This window comes from Nerophis lumbriciformis, linkage group LG01 (genome assembly GCF_033978685.3).
Source record: "Nerophis lumbriciformis linkage group LG01, RoL_Nlum_v2.1, whole genome shotgun sequence".
Taxonomy (NCBI): domain Eukaryota; kingdom Metazoa; phylum Chordata; class Actinopteri; order Syngnathiformes; family Syngnathidae; genus Nerophis; species Nerophis lumbriciformis.
The window spans coordinates 32,079,911-32,102,328 of record NC_084548.2 but is presented as its reverse complement, the minus strand read 5'-3'; the positions used below and the strand labels follow the sequence as shown (position 1 = coordinate 32,102,328).

The following is a 22,418-nucleotide window of genomic DNA, read 5'->3' as shown; positions in this document are numbered from 1 at the left end:
TTCCCGGGCACGGCCACCACTGCTGCTCACTGCTCCCCTCACCTCCCAGGGGGTGAACAAGGGTGATGGAATAATTTCGCCACACCTAGTGTGTGTGTGACAGTCATTGGTACTTTAACTAAAGAGATTTGGTTTCCAATCGCATAATCCAGGTGTTAATCTGACTATTCAGAAACCTAACATGATCAGATTAAGGATGGGTTGTAGGATGCTTATTTAGAGACAAACTATTTGGGAAATCGGACTAATTTAGTGCATGGACACCGACTGACTGGTGTGAACAAATGGCGAAAATACAGATCTTATATTAGTTAAACTGCCCATTTGCTGCTATTGGGGGCTTTTGGAGCACTTGGGCGCTAGTCTTTGCATGACCTCTGACAGCTTTTGAGAAGAAGTGGACATGTCAAGTGCCTGGGGGTATCCAAAGCACAGAATAATTTACAGTAACAGCTTATGGCTTGGGGCAATCACACTCTCCCCTTGTGGCAACGTGATTTTATTACTTTTTTTTCTCAATCACTCCCATTTTCCTCAAACCCCAAGGAGTTTTGACCTGATTGTTGCCTGTTATCGTCATCCCTGGCGGAAGTGTGATATAAGGAAGTATCTGCTGGTTGACAATTACACATTGAAGGAAGTCTACTCATGCTCAAGTATTGTCGCTTACCTCATTCTCATTTTGTTGATGTGAAGGGGGGTCTATCAGTGCCAGCTGGATCACAGTCTTCCAGACTTGAGAGTAAGGACCACTTGCTGTTAGTTTAAACTGGACCAGCTCATTCAAGGATGCTCCTGCTCCTTGGGTAAATATGGAACCATCTGTCCGCACACTGAAGTTGGGATCGCTGCTCTCGAAAACCACTGCTTTGTTCCCCACGCAGTCATCAAACTTTACTGTAGAAGAGAGCAGGAACACTTAACTTAGTTTTTTTGTAAACAGCTCATTTAAGTGATGATTAATAACACACGCATGCACACAGAGAGCTTAGAAAATCACCAAAATATCACAATACCATGTTTGATTGTGTTTCTTCATTAGTTATTTTTAGGTGAAACCCTTTAAAACAATTACACCCTTCACTAAAAGAAGGAAATAAAACATGCAAAAAATGTGATATTTCGGTTTCATACTGCAGGGCGCTAATTTAATGAGGACAAGAGTAATCAGTAATTACGGCAACGTTCCAGGCTGGCCAAAAATAGGCTTCTAAAATACTGTTCTGAGTAGGTTGATCTGCAAACCAAAAAATGTGTGTAACTAAAAAATAAATTGCAACCAAAACTGTATAAAAAAAAAGTAGATTTTTATGATAACAATTATTTTAATGTAAACAAAACAAGCATTTTGATTAAAATTGATTCAATTGATAGGCTCCAGTAAACCCTGCGACCCTGAGAGGGACAAGCTGTAGAAAAAGAATGGATGGATACAATTTTATTTATTTATTTCAAATCCATTAATTTTGTTTGCAAATCTACTGTTTGCTTGATTGCATAAAATACACAAAAATCTCTGCATATGTATTGTCCTAATGTTTCCACACTTGAACTGTTGCCTTTTAAGACAGATAGAAGAATATATGATATATTAATATACACGTGACTTGACATTACAATACCTGTCATGCTTGTCGGGAGAGCTGTGGAGAAAGTCTTGATCTGACCACTGACCGCATAGCGATTAAGGTAAAAGAGCTTGTATGGTCAAAATAAATTGCATTATTAATACAAGTGTGTGCATGATTATGGTTGTGTTGTTTTTTGTGCCTTTACTGGCTGGCAGAAGCTATGTTGATTCACATGCTTTGGCTATGTCCTGGCTTGGAAAGTTTTTAGGGTCGTGTTTTCTAAGCCGTTTCCTTTGTATTGGAATTCATATTTGCTCTAGAAAGCAATTTTCAAATTCAGAAGGGTTCCGCCAAAGGATAGTCGCCTTTACTACGCTGTGGTGCGTTGTTTTATTCTCTCAATGTGGAAGGAGGCGGCCACACCCATAATTTCCCACTGGAAAAGGGATGAGTTAATAAACCTATGTGGCTCTGGAAAGTATTTGTATTATACATGAAAGCCCTGCCCTTTCCTATCATCCAAACTCACTACTGGGGGAACTATTGCAGTGACTCAATGGCAATATAATTAGATCGGCTATTGGCATTCCCTGTACTGACCATGCTGCTTTTATTTAAAGGCCTACTGAAACCCACTACTACCGACCACGCAGTCTGATAGTTTATATATCAATGATGAAATCTTAACATTGCAACACATGCCAATACGGTCGGGTTAGCTTACTAAAGTGCAATTTTAAATTTTGCGCGAAATATCCTGCTGAAAACGTCTCGGTATGATGACGCCTGCGCGTGACGTCACGGATTGTAGAAGACATTTTGGGACAGCATGGTGGCCAGCTATTAAGTTGTCTGTTTTCATCGCAAAATTCCACAGTATTCTGGACATTTTTGTTGGTGAATCTTTTGCAATGTGTTCAATGAACAATGGAGACAGCAAAGAAGAACGCTGTAGGTGGGAAGTGGTGTATTGCGGGCGGCTGCAGCAACACAAACACAGCCGGTGTTTCATTGTTTACATTCCCGAAAGATGACAGTCAAGCTTTACCATTGGCCTGTGGAGAACTGGGACAACAGAGACTCTTACTAGGAGGACTTTGAGTTGGATACGCAGACCCGGTACCGTGAGTACGCATGCAGCTGCGGCTTCCAAACATTTGATCGCTTGCCTGTACGTGCTTGCCGCTATGTGCATGTCACGTACGTAACTTTGGGGACTTTGGGGAAATATATGTGCTGTATGAACTTTGGGGAGGTGAACGGTACTTTGGGCTGTGGGATTGAGTGTGTTGTGCAGGTGTTTGAGTTGTATTGGCGGGTTATTCGGACGGAAGGGGGGAGGCGTTTGTTATGCGGGATTAATTTGTGGCATATTAAATACAAGCCTGGTTGTGTTGTGGCTAATAGAGTATATATATGTCTTGTGTTTATTTACTGTTTTAGTCATTCCCAGCTGAATATCAGGTCCCACCCGCCTCTCACGGCATCTTCCCTATCTGAATCGCTCCCACTGCCCTCTAGTCCTTCACTCTCACTTTCCTCATCCACGAATCTTTCATCCTCGCTCAAATTAATGGCGAAATTGTCGCTTTCTCGGTCCGAATCGCCCTCGCTGCTGGTGGCCATGATTATAAACAATGTGCAGATGTGAGGAGCTCCATAACCTGTGACGTCACGCGCATATCGTCTGCTACTTCCGGTACAGGCAAGGCTTTTTTATCAGCGACCAAAAGTTGCAAACTTTATCGTCGATGTTCTCTACTAAATCCTTTCAGCAAAAATATGGCAATATCACGAAATGATCAAGTATGACACATAGAATGGACCTGCTATCCCCGTTTAAATAAGAAAATCGCATTTCAGTTGGCCTTTAACTGTTGTAACATGACACTCCATTAAAACAAATAAATATAACGTTTTAAATATGTTTAAATGTGAACACAATGAGCCTGAGATATTAGGATGAGCTAAAATAAGAGATTAGATACAATTAGTATGACATAATCTGTGCATGAGCAATGCCACTATACATTGTGTTTGCATCCACTTTTAATGCAATTTCCTGGGCGATTGGTATCACAATGTTTCCTGTTGTCTTTTGAAGTAAGGATACAGATATGTGCAAGATTATTGCCAAGGTGAGGATTTATGATGGTGAATTGTGCAACAGTAGCATGATGAACATACCCCTGTGCACCCACAACAATGAAAAGTATCCTCACACAGAACCCTTCCAATCAACAAAAAAGACAATGCCAAGTTGCCTCCTGCACCAATCCATAGCAACCCCAAATAGCACTCCAGGTCGATGCAGGGAAAAAGACCTTATGAGACAACAACTGAGCAGGGAAGCCCAACAGCAATGCGCTTCACATAAACATCATTGGAAGCAATGGGATCGAGGTTGAGCATTGATCTGCTGCCTCGATGTTCAGGCAGCCAGACAGTCACATCTCTAAAATGCTGCAAATACTACAAAGTAATGTGCAGTCCATGACAACAGTGTTCTTTTTTACCTAAAGGCTGCTCAACTCATAGAGCTACTGTATATTGATAGCAGACTGACTGATAATTGAGGATGTGTAGCAAAGCCTTCCTTTTTACACGGCTGTGAAGTAGTACACCCAATTATAGACAAGAAAATACACAAGAAAAAGTCGTTAAGACGATTGGAAAAATATCCAGATCAACTCGGAAAAACAGTGTTGAACTTATAAAATGCTATGTTGGTGGTTTAAATGTCAAGATTGCTGATTCGTTCATTTTGCTGTCAGTCAATATTGATCATCCATTCTTCATGCAGTCGCCCTCTCCTCCATAGTCCATTGCTCAGTGAGGTTTTTTTTGGCCTGTTTAGTTAATCAGGGTTTTAGTTTCTCACTGTGACGGGTGTGAATCTGCCCCCCCTTGTCCTTGCCGCTCGTTTGTGCTTATTTTTGTGCTGGCTTGTGCCCTAAACAATGTCATTTGTTCTGTCGATGTTTTTAATGTAATTCTAAAATACATTTTCTGATCAGTGATGTCAACCAAACTCAATCCACAGCAGATCAATGCACAACATACTCACAAAATTAAGCACATTTTAGAACCAACATTTTAAGTTTCAAGTCTACACATTTGAGTTTAACAATGCATATTTGACCAGTTATTTTATTAAGCTTAAAAATTCAGTTTAGTCTTGTCCTTGTCGTCAATGAGCAATCATAGGATAGTTTTAAAGTGTCCTACTTTCTTTAAGAAACTATGCAGAGAAAAAACAGAAAACCATTGTGACATATTGTGGCAAAATGTGTTGAATATGGAAAGCAAAGTGAAAGTGCACCATGGGGAGGGACTAAGATGAGAGGAGGGAGTGGAGAGTACTAAGATGGATGAAAGGGGTGTGAAGGTGGGTGAATTAGTCAAGTTTGTTGTTTGAAAGCACATGCCTAAAATAACTTAAGCTGCATTTAAAAGTTGATGGAAAAAATAGAACCATTAAATATGCGTACGCTTTATAACCCGACTAGTCAACTAATTGTTAAAATATTCGATGACAACTAGTCGACTATCAAAATAGTTGTTAGTTGCAGCCCTAATATGGATTTTGCACATTCTTCATATACTTTGTGGGGGGTTCTCCAAGTACTTAGTCTTTTTCCTCCATGCCCAAAACATGCCCTTTAGGCTAACTGGCATACTTGCCAACCTTGAGACCTCCGATTTCGGGAGATGGGGGGTGGGGGCGGGGGGCGTGGTTAAGAGGGGAGGAGTATATTTACAGCTAGAATTCACCAAGTCAAGTATTTCATATATATATATATATATATATATATATATATATATATATATATATATATATATATATATATATATATATATATATATATATATATATATTATTATATATATATATAAATAAAGGAAATACTTGAATTTCAGTGTTCATTTATTTACACATGTACACACACATAACATTCATCTACTCATTGTTGAGTTAAGGGTTGAATTGTCCATCCTTGTTCTATTCTCTGTCACTATTTTTCTAACCATGCTGAACACCCTCTCTGATGATGCATTGCTGTGTGGCACGCACAAAAGTGCTTTCATCAAATGCACTAGAGTCTGGAATCTTCCCTCTCTCCCTAGCATGGCCCAAAACCTGTCAATCTTTGCTTCCTGAGGAAGATCTTCACTGCCAAGCACTTGGTAGTCCACTACTTCTTCCCGGAGGCTATCCAGGTCCAATCGCAGCTGCGGCTTGGAACTTACAAGCGTATTTCTTCATCTTACTCGTCGTCGGCGTCACCACGGCTGTATCTTCATCGTTCTTCTGCTTCGTCTCCTTTTTGTGTGCGCAGTTGTGCACTGCACTCTCTAAAAGCCCTTGATGTTATTGTCACATATGCATGTACAGTAGATGGCAGTATTGTCCTGTTTAAGAGCGTCACAACATTGCTGTTTAAGGCAGACGAACTGCTTTACGGTAGATGGAAACGGGACTGCTGTTGTTGTGTTGTTACCACGCTGGGAGGTGGCTAATGAAACTGCCTAACAATAAACCCACATAAGAATCCAAGAACTCGCCCTCGATCATTCTACAGTTATAACGTGATTGGGCAGGCACGCTGTTTATATTGTGGGAAAGCGGACGTGAAAACAGGTCAGGTCCGCATGGAGCTGTAGGGGGCTTGGCTTCCAACTCGTCCTGAATTTCGGGAGATTTTCGGGATAAAATTTGTCCCGTGAGGTTTTCGGGAGAGACGCTGAATTTCGGGAGTCTCCCGGAAAATCTGGGAGGGTTGGCAAGTATGCTAACTGGAGACTACTCGATTTGATTGAATCCAATTCAGTTCAATTTAAATAAATCAGTACTACTATAGGTGTGAAGCACCGTCAATTAGCAGTGCGAAGATGAAAGGCACACAAATGAATGTCAATCACACACACACAAATATGTGGCGCCACTGCACAGATTTCACAAAAGAATACCTTTACAGTAGTACCTCAACTTAAGCTCCCAATTTGTACCACGACTGAGTTTGTAACTCGAAACACTCGCAAAGCAAATCGGCCCCGCCGTTTGAAATAAACTTAACTCAATGTAATCTGTGTTTGTACCTCCCAAAAAAACACTGTCTATGTGTGTCGTGTGTTTGGGTGGCAAACAGTCAAGGGTAAACCGCCTTTTGCCCACAGTCAGCTGGAATAGGCTAAACTTACTCATGTCACCACACATTGAATGCATCACACATTATCCTTTAATAAAATCATACAAAAGAAAACTCTCCAACCAAATCTCATCAGACACACATTTAAACCCAATGAAGACAGGATGCAGAGAAAGAGCTGAGGGGGAGAATTGGGAAGACTATGAGTGGATGGGCACTAGGATTTAGAGTCTGGCTCATGTCACACTAGAATGGATGGGTTGCTCAGATGGTTATTAAAACAGGTTAATTGGGCCGGCCTCCCAAGAGATGGCGGCAGATGGACAGATAGAATGGGGTGGGTGAGAAAGAGAGAGCAAAAGGACTAAAATGAGGGAGCCATGGTTCTCACAGAGATGAAAACTGAGGGCAGGTTGAAGAAATGGTTGCACAAATTTGAGTATGGCCGCTGATTAGAGCACCACAGGGAGTGTGCAGTCTAATCAGAGTAGACCGGCGCTCTACATTGAGCTTGGCCCTCAGTGAGTGACTAAACATAGCCAGGTCCACTATCCATTACAGCGACCATGAGGGGATGACAAATATGTGCTGGAAGGTCATTCAAAGCAATGTTAGAAGCCCATCACAGAGGCTGCTGGATGTTTGAAGTCCATCATAGAGAGTGAATCTACCATTCCTTCCTCAGAGGCGCCCGATAAAAGATAATGGGTCTGCTCCTGTTACAAACCTGCTCCCAGGCTGTGACACAACCCGAGAGTGAGCATATACTGTCAGAAATTCAAACTTTGTGCAAACATCAAGAGAGCATACCAAAGAACACCATTATTATCTTAGGAAACATCTCTGAAAATACAATAATAACAAAATACATCCAATTTCAACCAGGCTCATATCTGCATACACTGTATCGTAATGTTGTGTGCAAATTTCCTTTGCAGTAATAATCCTAAGAATGGGGTTAATCTTCCATTTTGACTTAAAGTGGGTTGGATTGTTAGTTACAAAATTACTGCATGATTCTGGAAAAACTACATTACAGATTTCTATTAAACTCTGTTTTTGAGATCAGGGAACGTTCTCTTTTAGCCATAATTGGTCAACATAGAATCAAAATTGCACTTGTATCATCCTCAATGTACCAAAAAATAATCTGCTAACTAATGAACAGATGGACAAACATACAAAAATATGGCGCTGCACTGATTCCTTTTTTATGTTTTTTTTTTACACTTTGACCTTGGCACAAGTCTGCGCTTAAGTGAGTTAATGAGTTCCTGTTCATTATATTCAACTGATTTCTTCATTGGGAGCCCTTTAGACAGCTGAGTAGGTTTATACACACAAACAAATACAATGAAAATCAAATTTACACATGTGCAACCATGGATATATTAGTATATTTGCTTCACTCATCCCTCATTAGTATTCATCCAAAAAAGCAAAGATAGAGCTTGGTTGGCCTTCATCAACTGCTAACCATCTCTACCAATGTGAACTGAACACACCAGCAGTCCACAACATTTCTGTGTATGCAACTAATGCATGACAACACCAAACTATGCACACAATACCAAATGATTCCAGACTACAATAACGCAACAATGGACTGGACTCTCACGTTATCATGAATATAACAATTCAATAACCATACCCACTTGGCATCCATTGCAGCCAGTCACCCAGGAGGGGTGTCCCCAGCCCCCACACCTAAGGCCCCTTCCCAGGGTTTCTTCTTTTTGACATTTTTGGCTTTTGGAGTTTTTCAATGGCAGGATGTGGGTTCAGATCAGGGGATGTTGTGGTTTGTGAAGCACGTTGAGCCATTTGTGAGTGAGGGCTATTTAAATAATTTTGGATAGATATATGAATTCATTGATTGACATTGTATGAAAAAGCTGTTAGCAATTAAATATATAGTGTAATAGTGCAGGTAGTGATGTGTTATGTTCATTTACACATCTGTACAACATACTGTATGTGGTCCAACTGTCACTGTCACGCAGGCGTAAACCCGCATGTCATCTGCTGCAAGCGCAGCCGGCACCTCCGCTAGAAGCGCGGCGGGACACGCCCCTGCTCGCTCTTCCCGCATCGCGGCCACGCGCTTTCATGGCTGCAGACAATCAGCAATCCGCGCACCTGGGTCTGATGAGGGCAGACTTAATAAAGACCAGCGGACCCGAAGATCCAGTACCGGAACGTAGTTCACTCCTCGTAGTAAACATCGCATCTCTGCTCTCTCTGTGCTTTCCCTGCGCCCGTGTCTTATGTCCTCTGTGTTCCCCGCAGTGTTCCCTCTGTTTCCCGTGATCGAGCTGTGTGCCTCGACTTCCCACTGTATTCTGGACTGCCTCCCTCGATCCTCGACCCCTGCTTGGACACGTACCTCGTTGCCTCTCGCCAGCCCCAGACCTTTCGTTTGCCCACGGACTGCCTTCTCGCCTTGCCCCTTTGGTCTGACGAAGGATTCATCCAACACACACTTACAACAGACTCTGGTAACATTTACATGGTTAATTCTATTCATGTTCTTGCACCATTCACGTTTAGTAGCATACACACCCCAACACATCATCAGCATCAGATTCAATAAACCTATTGAACTGATCTCCGCCATTGTGTCGTCTCCTTCCTCCGCCGTATGTAACACCAACTAAGCCAAATTAAACATCAACATCTGTCTCCTTTGAATCTGGATTGTGTATTAGTGATGCACACTTAATAAAACAGGCAAGAGAGAGACACAGCCACATAGTAGAATAAGAATGACGTCATTTGGTACATGTATTTGAAAGAATAAAGTCTTCCTAAAAAGAAAAGACCTATTGCCAAAAAAAGAGACATAAAGAAAACTTAATACTTCCAACTCTTTGCAAATACTGTATGGACAGTAAGAGAGTATGCATTTTAAACAGACACACATTTAACATAGTTAAATGGTATTTGCATTAGGAAGACCATGATTATACACACAATCACTGGGCCTTTTGTTGTGTGTACTTATTGAGTAAGGTTCAATCAGCTTGTTGGATCAATGGTGTGGAAAATTAAAAGCAATGTTGGCTATAGATTTTGCCCCAATTTTCTTTCGTGTCATGACTGCAAAACTGTCATGTCAGAAACATTGCAGGCCGAGATCTGACACAGTGAGACCCAGTGAACTTAACAAAGCAAAGAGCACTATCTCGAGGCCAGTGTGTGTGTGTGTGTGTGTGTGTGTGTGTGTGTGAGTGTGAGTGGGCTGGTGTCTGCAGGCCTGCTTATTGTTAATGGTGTAGTCAATGCTAATAGTTAAAAAGGACAACAAAGACCAGAGAGGGTTAGTGGTGAATATGTTTGAGAGCATACAGTTCACTCTGAGCTTGACTGCAGTTGTCAGCAGTTTGTACCAAGGCAAGCTCTGCAAATTTCAGCATGGCTTCAATGCAGTCAAATTCTACTAACCTTGTTCAGACAATCCTCCAGTGTAGCCTCAATGTCAAAACAGCTATATTTGAAATGTTTTCAGTTTTCAAAATCAACTGCGAAAAAACAGTCACCCAAAACTGCAAACATTGTATTGCTATGCAGCAGCTATTACTTTGGAGAACGGAAGGAATCGTGTAGATATTTGATATAAAATTGCTTTGTAAAGGCCATACACACAAAGGCTTGAAGTGTGCTTTTTTATTTCCAGTGTTTGCCTGCAAGCGCAAAATATGCTTGTTGTAAAGGAAAAATATTCATTTTCATATATTTTTTTTTTCCCCAAGGAAGCAAACAGCACCAAATTGCTTTCCCCAACTGCTGGAGGGAACACAATCTATGTTTCTTCAATCTAATCAACAACTCTATTGAAACTTTAGAAAAGGTTCAGTTTTTCCTATTAGAGGGGTCAGAGCATAAACCAGAGGAATCCCTCTAGCCTTTAAACCTTAAAAAAACATGTAGAAACACACAGTAGTAACTTAAAACTTCCTTTTTTAAAGATAGCCATTAGGCAGTGACCCCCTGAGCTGAGGCATGTTTACACGCTGGTGTAGAATAACTGTGGAATTGCTGGCACTGACGTTGCACTAGGAGAAAGTTAGAAAGACTTGGATCAGATATCATAATTGGCCGGATCTGTGAGAGTCCTCAAACTCCTCAAAAATATGTTTTTCAGCTGCTCTATGGTATATGGTAAATAAAACTATGTCGCACTGTAAGACCTCATGTTCTGTGACAGCAATAGGCGCTGCCATATTTCCTAACATCATTTGGACATAACTCTACTATCTGTGCTCAGTAAATAAATACAAATATCTGAAAGAAAACAAAACAAAACAAAAAAAAAAAAAATATATATATATATATATATATATATATATATATATACATACAAACCCCATTTCCATATGAGTTGGGACATTTTGTCAGATGTAAATATAAACGGAATACAATGATTTGCAAATCCTTTTCAACCCATATTCAATTGAATGCACTACAAAGACAATATATATTTTATGATCAAACTCATAACTTTATTTTTTTTTTGCAAATAATAATTAACTTAGAATTTCATGGCTGCAGCACGTGCCAAAGTAGTTGGGAAAGGGCATGTTCACCCCTGTGTTACATGGCCTTTCCTTTTAACAACACTCAGTAAATGTTTGGGAACTGAGGAGACACATTTTTTAAGCTTCTCAGGTGGAATTCTTTCCCATTCTTGCTTGATGTACAGCTTAAGTTGTTCAACAGTCCGGGAGTCTCTGTTGTGGTATTTTAGGCTTCATAATGCGCCACACATTTTCAACGGGAGACAGGTTTGGACTACAGGCAGGCCAGTCTAGTACCCGCACTCTTTTATTATGAAGCCACGTTGATGTAACACGTGGCTTGGCATTGTCTTGCTGAAATAAGCAGGGGCGTCCATGGTAACGTTGCTTGGATGGCAACATATGTTGCTCCAAAACCTGTATGTACCTTTCAGCATTAATGGCGCCTTCCCAGATGTGTAAGTTACCCATGTCTTGGGCACTACTACACCCCCATACCATTACAGATGCTGGCTTTTCAACTTTGCGCCTATAACAATCTGGATGGTTCTTTTCCTCTTTTTTTTCCACGACGTCCACAGTTTCCAAAAACAATTTGAAATGTGGACTCGTCAGACCACAGAACACTTTTCCACTTTGTATCAGTCCATCTTAGATGAGCTCAGGCCCAGCGAAGCCGGCGGCGTTTCTGGGTGTTGTTGATAAACAGTTTTCGCCTTGCATAGGAAAGTTTTAACTTGCACTTACAGATGTAGCGACCAACTGTAGTTACTGACAGTGGGTTTCTGAAGTGTTCCTGAGCCCATGTGGTGATATCCTTTACACACTGATGTCACTTGTTGATGCAGTACAGCCTGAGGGATCAAAGGTCACAGGCTTAGCTGCTTACGTGCAGTGATTTCTCCAGATTCTCTGAACCCTTTGATGATGTTACGGACCGTAGATGGTGAAATCCCTAAATTCCTTGCAGTAGCTGGTTGAGAAAGGTTTTTCTTAAACTGTTCAACAATTTGCTCACAAATTTGTTGACAAAGTGGTGAACCTCGCCCCAACCTTGTTTGTGAATGACTGAGCATTTCATGGAATCTACCTTTATACCCAATCATGGCACCCACCTGTTCCCAATTTGCCTGTTCACCTGTGGGATGTTCCAAATAAGTGTTTGATGAGCATTCCTCAACTTTATCAGTATTTATTGCCACCTTTCCCAATTTCTTTGTAACGTGTTGCTGGCATCAAATTCTAAAGTTAATGATTACTTGCAAAAAAAAAAAAGTTTATCAGTTTGAACATCAAATATGTTGTCTTTGTAGCATATTCAACTGAATATGGGTTGAACGTGATTTGCAAATCATTGTATTCCGTTTATATTTACATCTAACACAATTTCCCAACAATATATATATATATATATATACATATATATATATACATATATATATATATATATATATATATATATATATATATATATATATATATATATATATATATATATATATATACAGTATATATACATATATATATAAAGAAATGTGTGAATGTGAGTGTGAATGTTGTCTGTCTATCTGTGTTGGCCCTGTGATGAGGTGGCGACTTGTCCAGGGTGTACCCCGCCTTCCGCCCGAATGCAGCTGAGATAGGCTCCAGCACCCCCCGCGATCCCAAAAGGGAAAAGCGGTAGAAAATGGATGGATGGATGTATGTTTGTATTTAGCACCAGTAAAACAAAAAACAGACTGTGTTTAGAGCATCAAGATGCAAAAAGAAGAAAGAGAAGCAAAAGATAAAAACGTTTAAAAACCTTAAAAAGTCAAAGCTTTGGTGTCATTTTCTGTCAGACACTCACACGACCTGTGATTGCATCTTTAAGCCCTTCTTTCCCTGTGTCTTCTGGTCATTGAGCTGCAGTCAGCAGTCTTAATTTGGGTCACAAATTAGCCATTGACTTGACGAAGGATCAGGGGCCTCATGTATTAAGACGTGCGTGGATTTCTTACTAAAAAACGGTATACGCTCAAATCCAGAAAACATGCGCACAAAAAAATTCAGACGCATTAAAGTGTGCGCATGCATTAATCCAAGCACATTTAGACTTAGACTTAGACTTCCTTTTATTGTCATTCAAATTTGAACTTTACAGTACAGATAAGAATGACATTTCGTTGCATTAGCTCATGGTAGTGCAGGATAAAAGAGCAATAATGTGCAGATATACAGTAAATAAATAGATTACTGTACAGATAAATATATTGCACTTTTTCATACGCATCCACGTTTATGGATGTATGTTATATTGTCTTTATATTCCAGCGAGTTCATCTGTTTTTTGGGGGGTAATTGATTCAAAACTACAAATGTTCAAAAAGTACACAGAACAAGAATTATGATGAACATATTGAACCCTTTTTTTTTTTTTTTTTTTTTTTGACAAATATTATTTATGTATCTAATATTTCTTTACTTACTATGGTATGAAAAGGGGTAGGATTATATAAGCCCAGTTTCTTCCTACTCCTTTTCGGACGTGCTGTAATGAAACAATTGGAAATATGTGACACATTACATTGTATCGTATGCATGTTGGAAATAAACTGAAACTGAACTGAACTGAGGCCCCGTTTGCACTAAGCCGGATAAGGTTATCCAGGGTAAATCACACCCAACCTTATCCATGTCCACATACAACAATTCCACCGTTTAAGACCCCCGCCCGCCAGCGCAACGCGACCTAGTACGCACGCGCGGAAAATGTGCACGTCATAGTCACCTCCAGTGTTGCTTTGTGTGCAAGTTCTTAAATTTAACTTATCTGACCAATATCCAGTGTTGTGGTATTTCAATTAACCGGAATCCAGTGTGCTGTGGGGCCCTATTGTAGTGAATCACACCTGAGACATCATAAATTAATCAAATCTTTATTAGACACGTAAACAATGTGATAAAGAACATTTAACATTAATCAATCTAGGGATCTAGATATCTGGTCAGGACCCTCCTCACTCGTTTTGGTGTCCATTCGTTTTTGGTGACTTTATATACTCTGGACCTAGACGCTGAGTCCGCGACATACATGGCCGACAATAACTGATACAGTCTGCTTTGCCAGTCCAAATGCATTCGCCGTTTTCCTCGACGGCCAGGTAATACAGAGCACACGCTGTCTTTTTTATCACATTCACAAGAGCTCACATTTTCGTTGTCTCTCCTTCAACAAATGGACAAAGTTTTTCGCTTAGTAGAATCACAGGACATTGGAAAGTTCTCTTGCCGCCTGAGAAGTGTTGTATCCCAAACAGTGTTGGGTTGGTTACTGAAAACCAGTAACTAGTTACAGTTACTAGTTACTTTATTTCAAAAGTTACTCAGTTACTAACTTAGTTACTTAGACCAAAAAGTAATGCGTTACTGTGAAAAGTAACAAATTAGTTACTTTTTTTAATTCTATTTTTTTAAGGCTCCCATTAATGCCCTTTTAGCCTTCATTTCAGTACTGTTATTGCACTGGAGAATAATACAATCTGTTGATCAACTTGACATGCATTTGCATCACTGAACTCTGCTAAGCAATGTGGTCTACATACAACACACAAAGACAAAGATATGTTTCAAAGGGCCAATTTATTTTCGGCCAGAACAAATTGACAAAACTATTTTAAATAGCTGCAACATAACATACATAAGTAACAAACCGCATAATAACAACACGTCACAACACAGCTGTAAACCTGGCTTCACCCAAGAAAGGCACACATGACATGTTTATATGTCATGTCACTATACAGCACACATACTTCTATACACAAGCCTAACCAGGCGTTTTTTTTCTTTCAAGGAATTGTGAAATAAAATCATGTCTTCAGTGAAGCCCAGAACACTCTACGCATTTCCCAAGTTTTAGTTTAGAGAAAAGGAAAGATTGACCTGGTCCACTAGGATCCCTCTTTATGTTTGTGAACTTTATAGTCTATACATTTAGAGTGATGTGATAATCAAACACTCTAGAAGTCTAGAATGAAAGAGTATATAAGAGAATTGACAGAGTGTGTGTACCTTCAGTGCTGAATGATGAGCAGAGGCAGAGTTTGGAGTGTCTTCTTTAGCTTGCTTTCCATGTTTATGTACTCACTGTCCACTGTGTCCAGGAACTTGGAAAATGTTTTCTTGCCATTTGCCGTTTGACGCCCGTTATCATGCTAATTAGCTGCCTGAAAGCGGGTGACTCCACTGTAGAAATAGCCTGCATGTCTTCTAGCACATACGCTGCAATGGCTCTATCAATGTTGTCCTGGCTAGCAGTCCCTCCGTTAAAATCCTTACGTGGAGGTGGAGGTGAAATGTGTCTCTCTTTACTAGCTTCTTCCAAGCATGTTGCTTTTGTAGGTGTTTCAGCAGATTTGAATTGCTGTTTTGGGCAGTAGATAGGATCTTTGATCCAAGACACAACTTACATTTAACTAAAATGTTCTTTTCTTTGTGCTCGACAAAAGAAAAGTAGTGAGAATATCTCCATGTTAAGAAACTCGAATCCGGCTCCGCCATGATGTCTTGTAAATGTAACAAGACATTGTAACATTCTAACATTGTAAACACAGACACACCACGCCCACCCCACCCTACCCCCCACCCCCACCCAACACAGCACGCCTCTCTCTTCTCTGGCTTGTGAGACAGAAAGAATCAGAAGGATGACACTGCAACTGTCCAATAAAACACACTCAGATCTTCTGTTTCTAGCTGATACTACATACAAAATAACGTAAAATAACACAGTAACGCATCATGTAGTAACGGTAACTGAGCTACTGAATATGAAAAATTACGCGTTAGACTACTAGTTACCGCCGGAAATAACGGCGTTACAGTAACGCGTTACAAAGTAACACTGATCCCAAATAGCTGCATTCGCTCTCTCTTAAGGTATTCATGTGTGATTTCCACAAGCGTCTGTACATGTAGTGGTTACATCTGAGCTATGAAACCGCTTTATTATGAAGCTGGCTGTGGCGTGTTCTTTTTTACATCACTTCCTGTGTGGGCGAGGTCTTTCTGGCGTCATTTCCTCTCCCAACTCACTTTGTAAACAATCAATGAGTCCATACAAAGCTAAGTACCGGAGATTCAAGAATTACACGGCTGACTTACCCGTGTAAAAATTTGTCCGAGGAGGGGGAACCCCTGAAACGGGGCTTAGGCTAAATAATTATTCGTTTAAAGGGGTTAAACGACTTAGTGTAGACATGGCCTGAGATCCCACATTGCCCACACACAAAGATAGTGAGCAAGACTGCAAGAACGAAGGAATTCACCGACAAGGAGTAGTATGGTGTGTCGTCTTGCTGAAGTGAAGGCACGCCAAAATATACAGTGGAACCTCGGTTTACATAGCCCTCCATTGGCGAACTTTTTCGGTTAACAAACTTTTGGGCCGAGCCAAATATGCCTCCGTGTGCAAAATGTCTCGACAAGTCTCCAATTGTGACGAGAGCTGACTTTTTTCACAGTAGGAGGAAGATACTTTTTCATTTCAGTGTCTCGGTGAAGCGCACACACAGCCCTCCTTCTCCCTTCCTTTTGGAGCCCATTCTCTCTCTCTATCTCTCCGTGCTCCCCTTAGCACGCAGCACGGCGCAGAACCCCCTCTTTGGAGTCCTTCTCGTTCCGTGAAGAACAACTGTGAATTGATTTTACGTTTTTAATTGTTTATTATTGTAGCAATATGGTTGTTAAAGTTAAGGATTTTTGTGACCACCAGAGAGACTTCTGTGTGTGTATCCGCTGAGCTTGCCATCGTCATTGTTTTACCTTGTTATTAAATAGAAAGGTCATCCATCACTCCATTGTTATGTATGTTTGATATACAGTACTGTATTGCACTTTATATTGTGTTCAAAGTGTACAAACCTTCACTAAAATGGCTCTTTTGTCGAGGCTGGAACCCATTATTCATATTTACATTGCTTCTTTGGAGAAAGTTGCTTTACAATACAAACTTTTCCAATTACGAACCCTGTTCAAGAACCAATTGAGTTTCTAGTGAACAAAAGAGGGTTGAATGGGATAAAGTGTGCGAGGCTGTAAATGCTCTGGGGTTCAGAAAACCACACACAGGAACACATACAAAATAAGTGGTACTGTACCAGATGACTATCCATCCATCCATCCATTTTCTACCGCTTGTTCCCTTCGGGGTCGCGGGGGGCGCAGGAGCCTATCTCAGCTACAATCGGGCGGAAGGCGGTGTACACCCTGGACAAGTCGCCAACTCATCGCAGGGCCAACACAGATAGACAGACAACATTCACACTCACATCCACACACTAGGGCCAATTTAGTGTTGCCAATCAACCTATCTCCAGGTGCATGTCTTTGGAGGTGGGAGGAAGCCGGAGTACCCGGAGGGAACCCACGCAGTCACGGGGAGAACATGCAAACTCCACACAGAAAGATCCCGAGCCTGGGATTGAACCCCAGACTACTCAGCACCTTCGTATTGTGAGGCAGATGCACTAACCCCTCTACCACCGTGCTGCCCTACCAGATGACTAATCTCTTCATATTTAAAATACAAACCATATCTTAATGCAGACTGGTTATGTATTTTGACTCAGGGGCCACATTAAGAGAAAAGAATGTGTCAGGGCACAAATGCTTTTAACAGGCGTCCTTTTTGACCCTCGGGTCGCTCTGTAGTGAGGGGGAAATTGGCTGAGTTCAATTGTTACTGTTGAGCCAGAAGTGGAAAAATAGCAAGAAGAAATGGAAAAAGAAAAAGCGGTACATTATGGAAATATCTGGTCCAAAGCCATGGCACGTTGGTCTCCCGACAAGTAAGGACTATTTTTCGCCGTGACGACGCCACTGCAGCAAATGCCTGCTGTGCGCATTGATCAGAGGTGGGTGAATGCTTAATTTCAATGTTTACAGTTAAGGTGCATTGATAACATAACATAGCATACAGACTGTTACAATTAATGCTTTAGTAACATGGCAAAAAGCTCAACAGAAATGAAACACTGAAGGCAGGAAGTCGAAAGGGACTTTTGTATTGCCAACTGTTGAATCCGACAATAAAACATGTTAAGACACCTTCTCAAACCAATCACTTTTCAGGCTTAAAAAAGAAAAACGACACAAGTTTAACTACATTAACAAAATAAAAATGTCTTACATTACGATCATGCTTTCTCAAAGAAGTTTTGTAGTGTTATTATGTGATATTTGTACCTAAAAAAAATACTAGTACATCAGTTGAGGAATGTGATAGGGGCTGGGGTGATTTTCTGCCTGGCTGAAATATTGTGTAATTTTTTTTTTAATTATAATATATTCCAGTTGATTCCTCGATTACAAAAGGTACACTTATAAATGATGAAAAAATATATATGCAATTAATCGCGATTAATTTTGAGTTAACTGTGAACATACTGCAAATAATTGCGATTAATTATTTAAATCGTTTGACAGCCCTAGTTTAAATGTAATCTGTGATATTTATATCAACATAAATGTTAGTATATAAACTGTGGAGTGGTACATTTTGTGGCAGATTGAAATACAGTCTATATTATTTTATGACATGCTCTGGTTGATAGTCCTCAAATAAATACTGTTTATCAGGCTGAATATCACACATTATTAATAAAGTGAGAAAGGTTAAGACATTGTCATGCAACAAAACAAAAATTATTAAGTTGTACAACATGTAATGTACAGAATATCAGAAGCATTTATTCAGGTATAAATATCACATTTTATGTTACCAAACATATTTGACAATCAAACCATGATCATAACAATGCATGTTTTGTGTTATTGATGCGTGAAACTGGTATCTAAACATAGAAGTGTAGCTCCTCCTCTGAATACAAGTGCTCTTACAGAAGGAATACAATATATACATATACAATACATATATATATATATATATATATATATATATATATATATATATATATATATATATATATGTAGTCAAGTTGGGCTCATACCACCACGGGTAAAATGTACCACTGTGCTACCTGCCGCATTTGGGCAGATGGGGCTCGTAAACCTGGTAAGGCAGCCCATCTAGGAAAAATAAATCTCCAATCTCAAAACCACTGATGCCTTGCGGTCAACCCACTTGAGGATAAGGCTAAGGGAGTAAACCCCGACAGAAAATCAGGAGCCGGAATCCCGAAGGCGGTTTGACGTTGTAGCGTCATTCCGGCAACTCCTGCGGTGTCACTGGTGCCAAGCTGTATCGACACTCGTCGCTCCCTTGGATCCACCAGCCACGCGAAGAGGGGGGGCTTGCTGCCTGTACAATAGCTTGCCCACCATAGTTCCATGCCAGGCCATGTAGATCCACTGAAGAGGAATCCCCCACCACCCCCTTTTGAATCTACCCCATCGTCTCCCGTCAGAAGGATGTCGACAATAGGGTTGTCCCGATACCAATATTTTGGTACCTGTACCAAAACATATATCGATAATTTTCTATACTTCGATACTTTTCAAATAAAGGTAACTACAAAAAATGTCAAAGTTGGCTTTATTTTAACAGAAAATCTTACAATACAATAAACATATGTTTCCTATAGCACTCAAATACAATTTTTACAAGGTTAAAATATAAATTAAAAGGCATATTGGGCTTTTCTTGTTGCACTAAAATAACAATTTACAATTTTCCATATTACATATAGTCTGCCACAATCAAGGATTAGATTTGAATATAATAAAAACAAACTTTATTAACATATTACATGCTTCATGATTTATGGTTGCCACTATATATATATATATATATATATATATATATATATATATATATATATATATATATATATATATATATATATTAGGGGTGTAACGGTACACAAAAATTTTGGTTTGGTACGTACCTCGGTTTAGAGGTCACGGTTCGGTTCATTTTTGGTATAGTAAGAAAACAACAAAATATAAATGTTTTGGTTATTTATTTACCAAATTTGTAAACAATGGCTTTATCCTTTTAACATTGGGAACACTATAATAATTCTGCCCATGTTAATCAACATTAAACTGCCTCAAGCTATTGCTCAGATTAAATAAAATGACAAAACTTTTTTATATATAAAAAGTGCAACATTAAACAGTTTCAAGTCAACTCATCATGCTTAATTTATTACAGCATTTGGGAAGCCTGCAGTTGATTTTTATTATGTAAATGTTATATTTTTATCAACATGTGATAGCAGGGACCCTGCCATTCAAAACTAGGCTGCAACATTACTAATGATCACACACACACACACACACACACACACACACACACACACACACACACACACACACACACACACACACACACATACCGCACAATGAGCTAACACACACACACACACACACACACACACACCGCAAAATGAGCTAACGTTACGCTAAAAGCTAATTAGCCTTAACCTCAAGCCAGGATTGCGAGCGAGCTGAGCTGCCGTTTGTGTCTTGAACGTCAACGGGCTCATAGTGATATTACTAGTAGTTGACTGGGAGGTATTTATTTTAATTTGGGGAGAGTCCGCTGCCTGATGCTCACCTGCTAAACACCTATTTGCTAACCCCACCGCAGAAGCACTGACTACATGCGCTCTGAATATGCACTGCTAATTGGCTGTTACCACTATGTTTGTAACCAATCAGATGGTTGTGTGGGTGGGACAATGCTGGGTGCTGTGTAGGAGACAGAGGCAGAAAGCAGAGCAGCTTGTTAAGACTTTAGCTTAGGCGGCTACTTAATATGTCCGTGTGAAAACTCGTTCGGTACACCTCCGAACCGAACCGGAACCCCCGTACCGAAACGGTTCAATACAAAGACACGTACCGTTACACCCCTAATATATATATAGCTGTAAACATCTGCTGTACAGTAAGAATGCTAAAAACATTATGTCAGACCACCTTAAAAAATGGAATGGAATTTTACAGTTTTTTGCAGGATGCACATGAAAATAAAGAATGCGGGAGTTACAATAATAACTATAAATGATAAAACACTGCATATTAACAACATATGAACGTTGCTTCTCTTTTACTTCTCAGACCACCTCGTCGTTTAACATCTTTTAAAATCTGGCAAAACGCAACAAAAATGCAACAAACCAGGCGAAATATGAACGCAAAGGGTAAAAAAAAAAAATCCCACCTAAAATGGGCTAAAACACTTTTCTGCAGAGCTTTGTTGTAAAAATCTGTTTCCTCATCTGTATTCGAGACCAGTGTTTCAGGCTGGCTGCTCTGTACACAACTCTGCTTCGTACCTCGTCTGCCTGCAGCTGCGTTGATGTAGATTACCGTAATAACAGGTATATCACTCAAAAGCACAGATTTGAACCATTGGAATACTTTCTATAGTCCAAGATTTACGACGCTGCACATCATATTGGCGGCTACAGTTTCAGGTTTAAAAAATACAATTTGTAGTCGTCCGGCAGGCCGAATTGAAAAGCTTAAAGTGGCGTATCCGGCCCCATCCATCCATCCATTTTCTACCGCTTATTCCCTTTGGGGTCGCGGGGGATGCTGGAGCCTATCTCAGCTACAATCGGGCGGAAGGCGGGGTACACCCTGGACAAGTCGCCACCTCATCACAGGGCCAACACAGATAGACAGACAACATTCACACTCACATTCACACACTAGGGCCAATTTAGTGTTGCCAATCAACCTATCCCCAGGTGCATGTCTTTGGAGGTGGGAAGAAGCCGGAGTACCCGGAGGGAACCCACGCAGTCACGGAGAGAACATGCAAACTCCACACAGAAAGATCCCGAGCCTGGGATTGAACCCAAGACTACTCAGGACCTTCGTATTGTGAGGCAGACGCACTAACCCCTCTTCCACCGTATCCGGCCCACATGGACTATTTTGTATATGCCTGTCTTAATGTGTACCCCACTCAGTTTTTCTATTTGACATTTTTTTGTGTGTGTGTTATAACCCTCAGGGTTTTTCAGTACTTTTAAAATGCCTGTCTTACTTATTCCTTCTTTAAGATGAACATGTATTCTACTATAGGGTTGCCCAAAATGTAGTACTTTTGCATTAATCATCTTGGATAAGGGTGGAGTGCCATCTCGCAGCCGAGTGTGAAGCGACTGGGATGAGAATCAGCACCTCCAAGTCCGAGTCCATGGTTCTCGCCCGGAAAAGGGTGC

At 40.4% G+C, this 22,418-nt stretch overlaps 1 protein-coding gene across 1 annotated transcript in view; it reads right to left on the bottom strand.

Moving 5' to 3' along the window:
- The window catches only part of LOC133618808 (cadherin-4-like), a 628,483-nt gene that overhangs the window by 210,561 nt on the left and 395,504 nt on the right, over positions 1-22,418 (bottom strand). Inside the window, exon 4 of the mRNA XM_061979541.2 lies at positions 671-897. Coding sequence (XP_061835525.2) covers positions 671-897 — 227 coding nt within the window. The remainder of the gene's footprint in view (positions 1-670; positions 898-22,418) is intronic.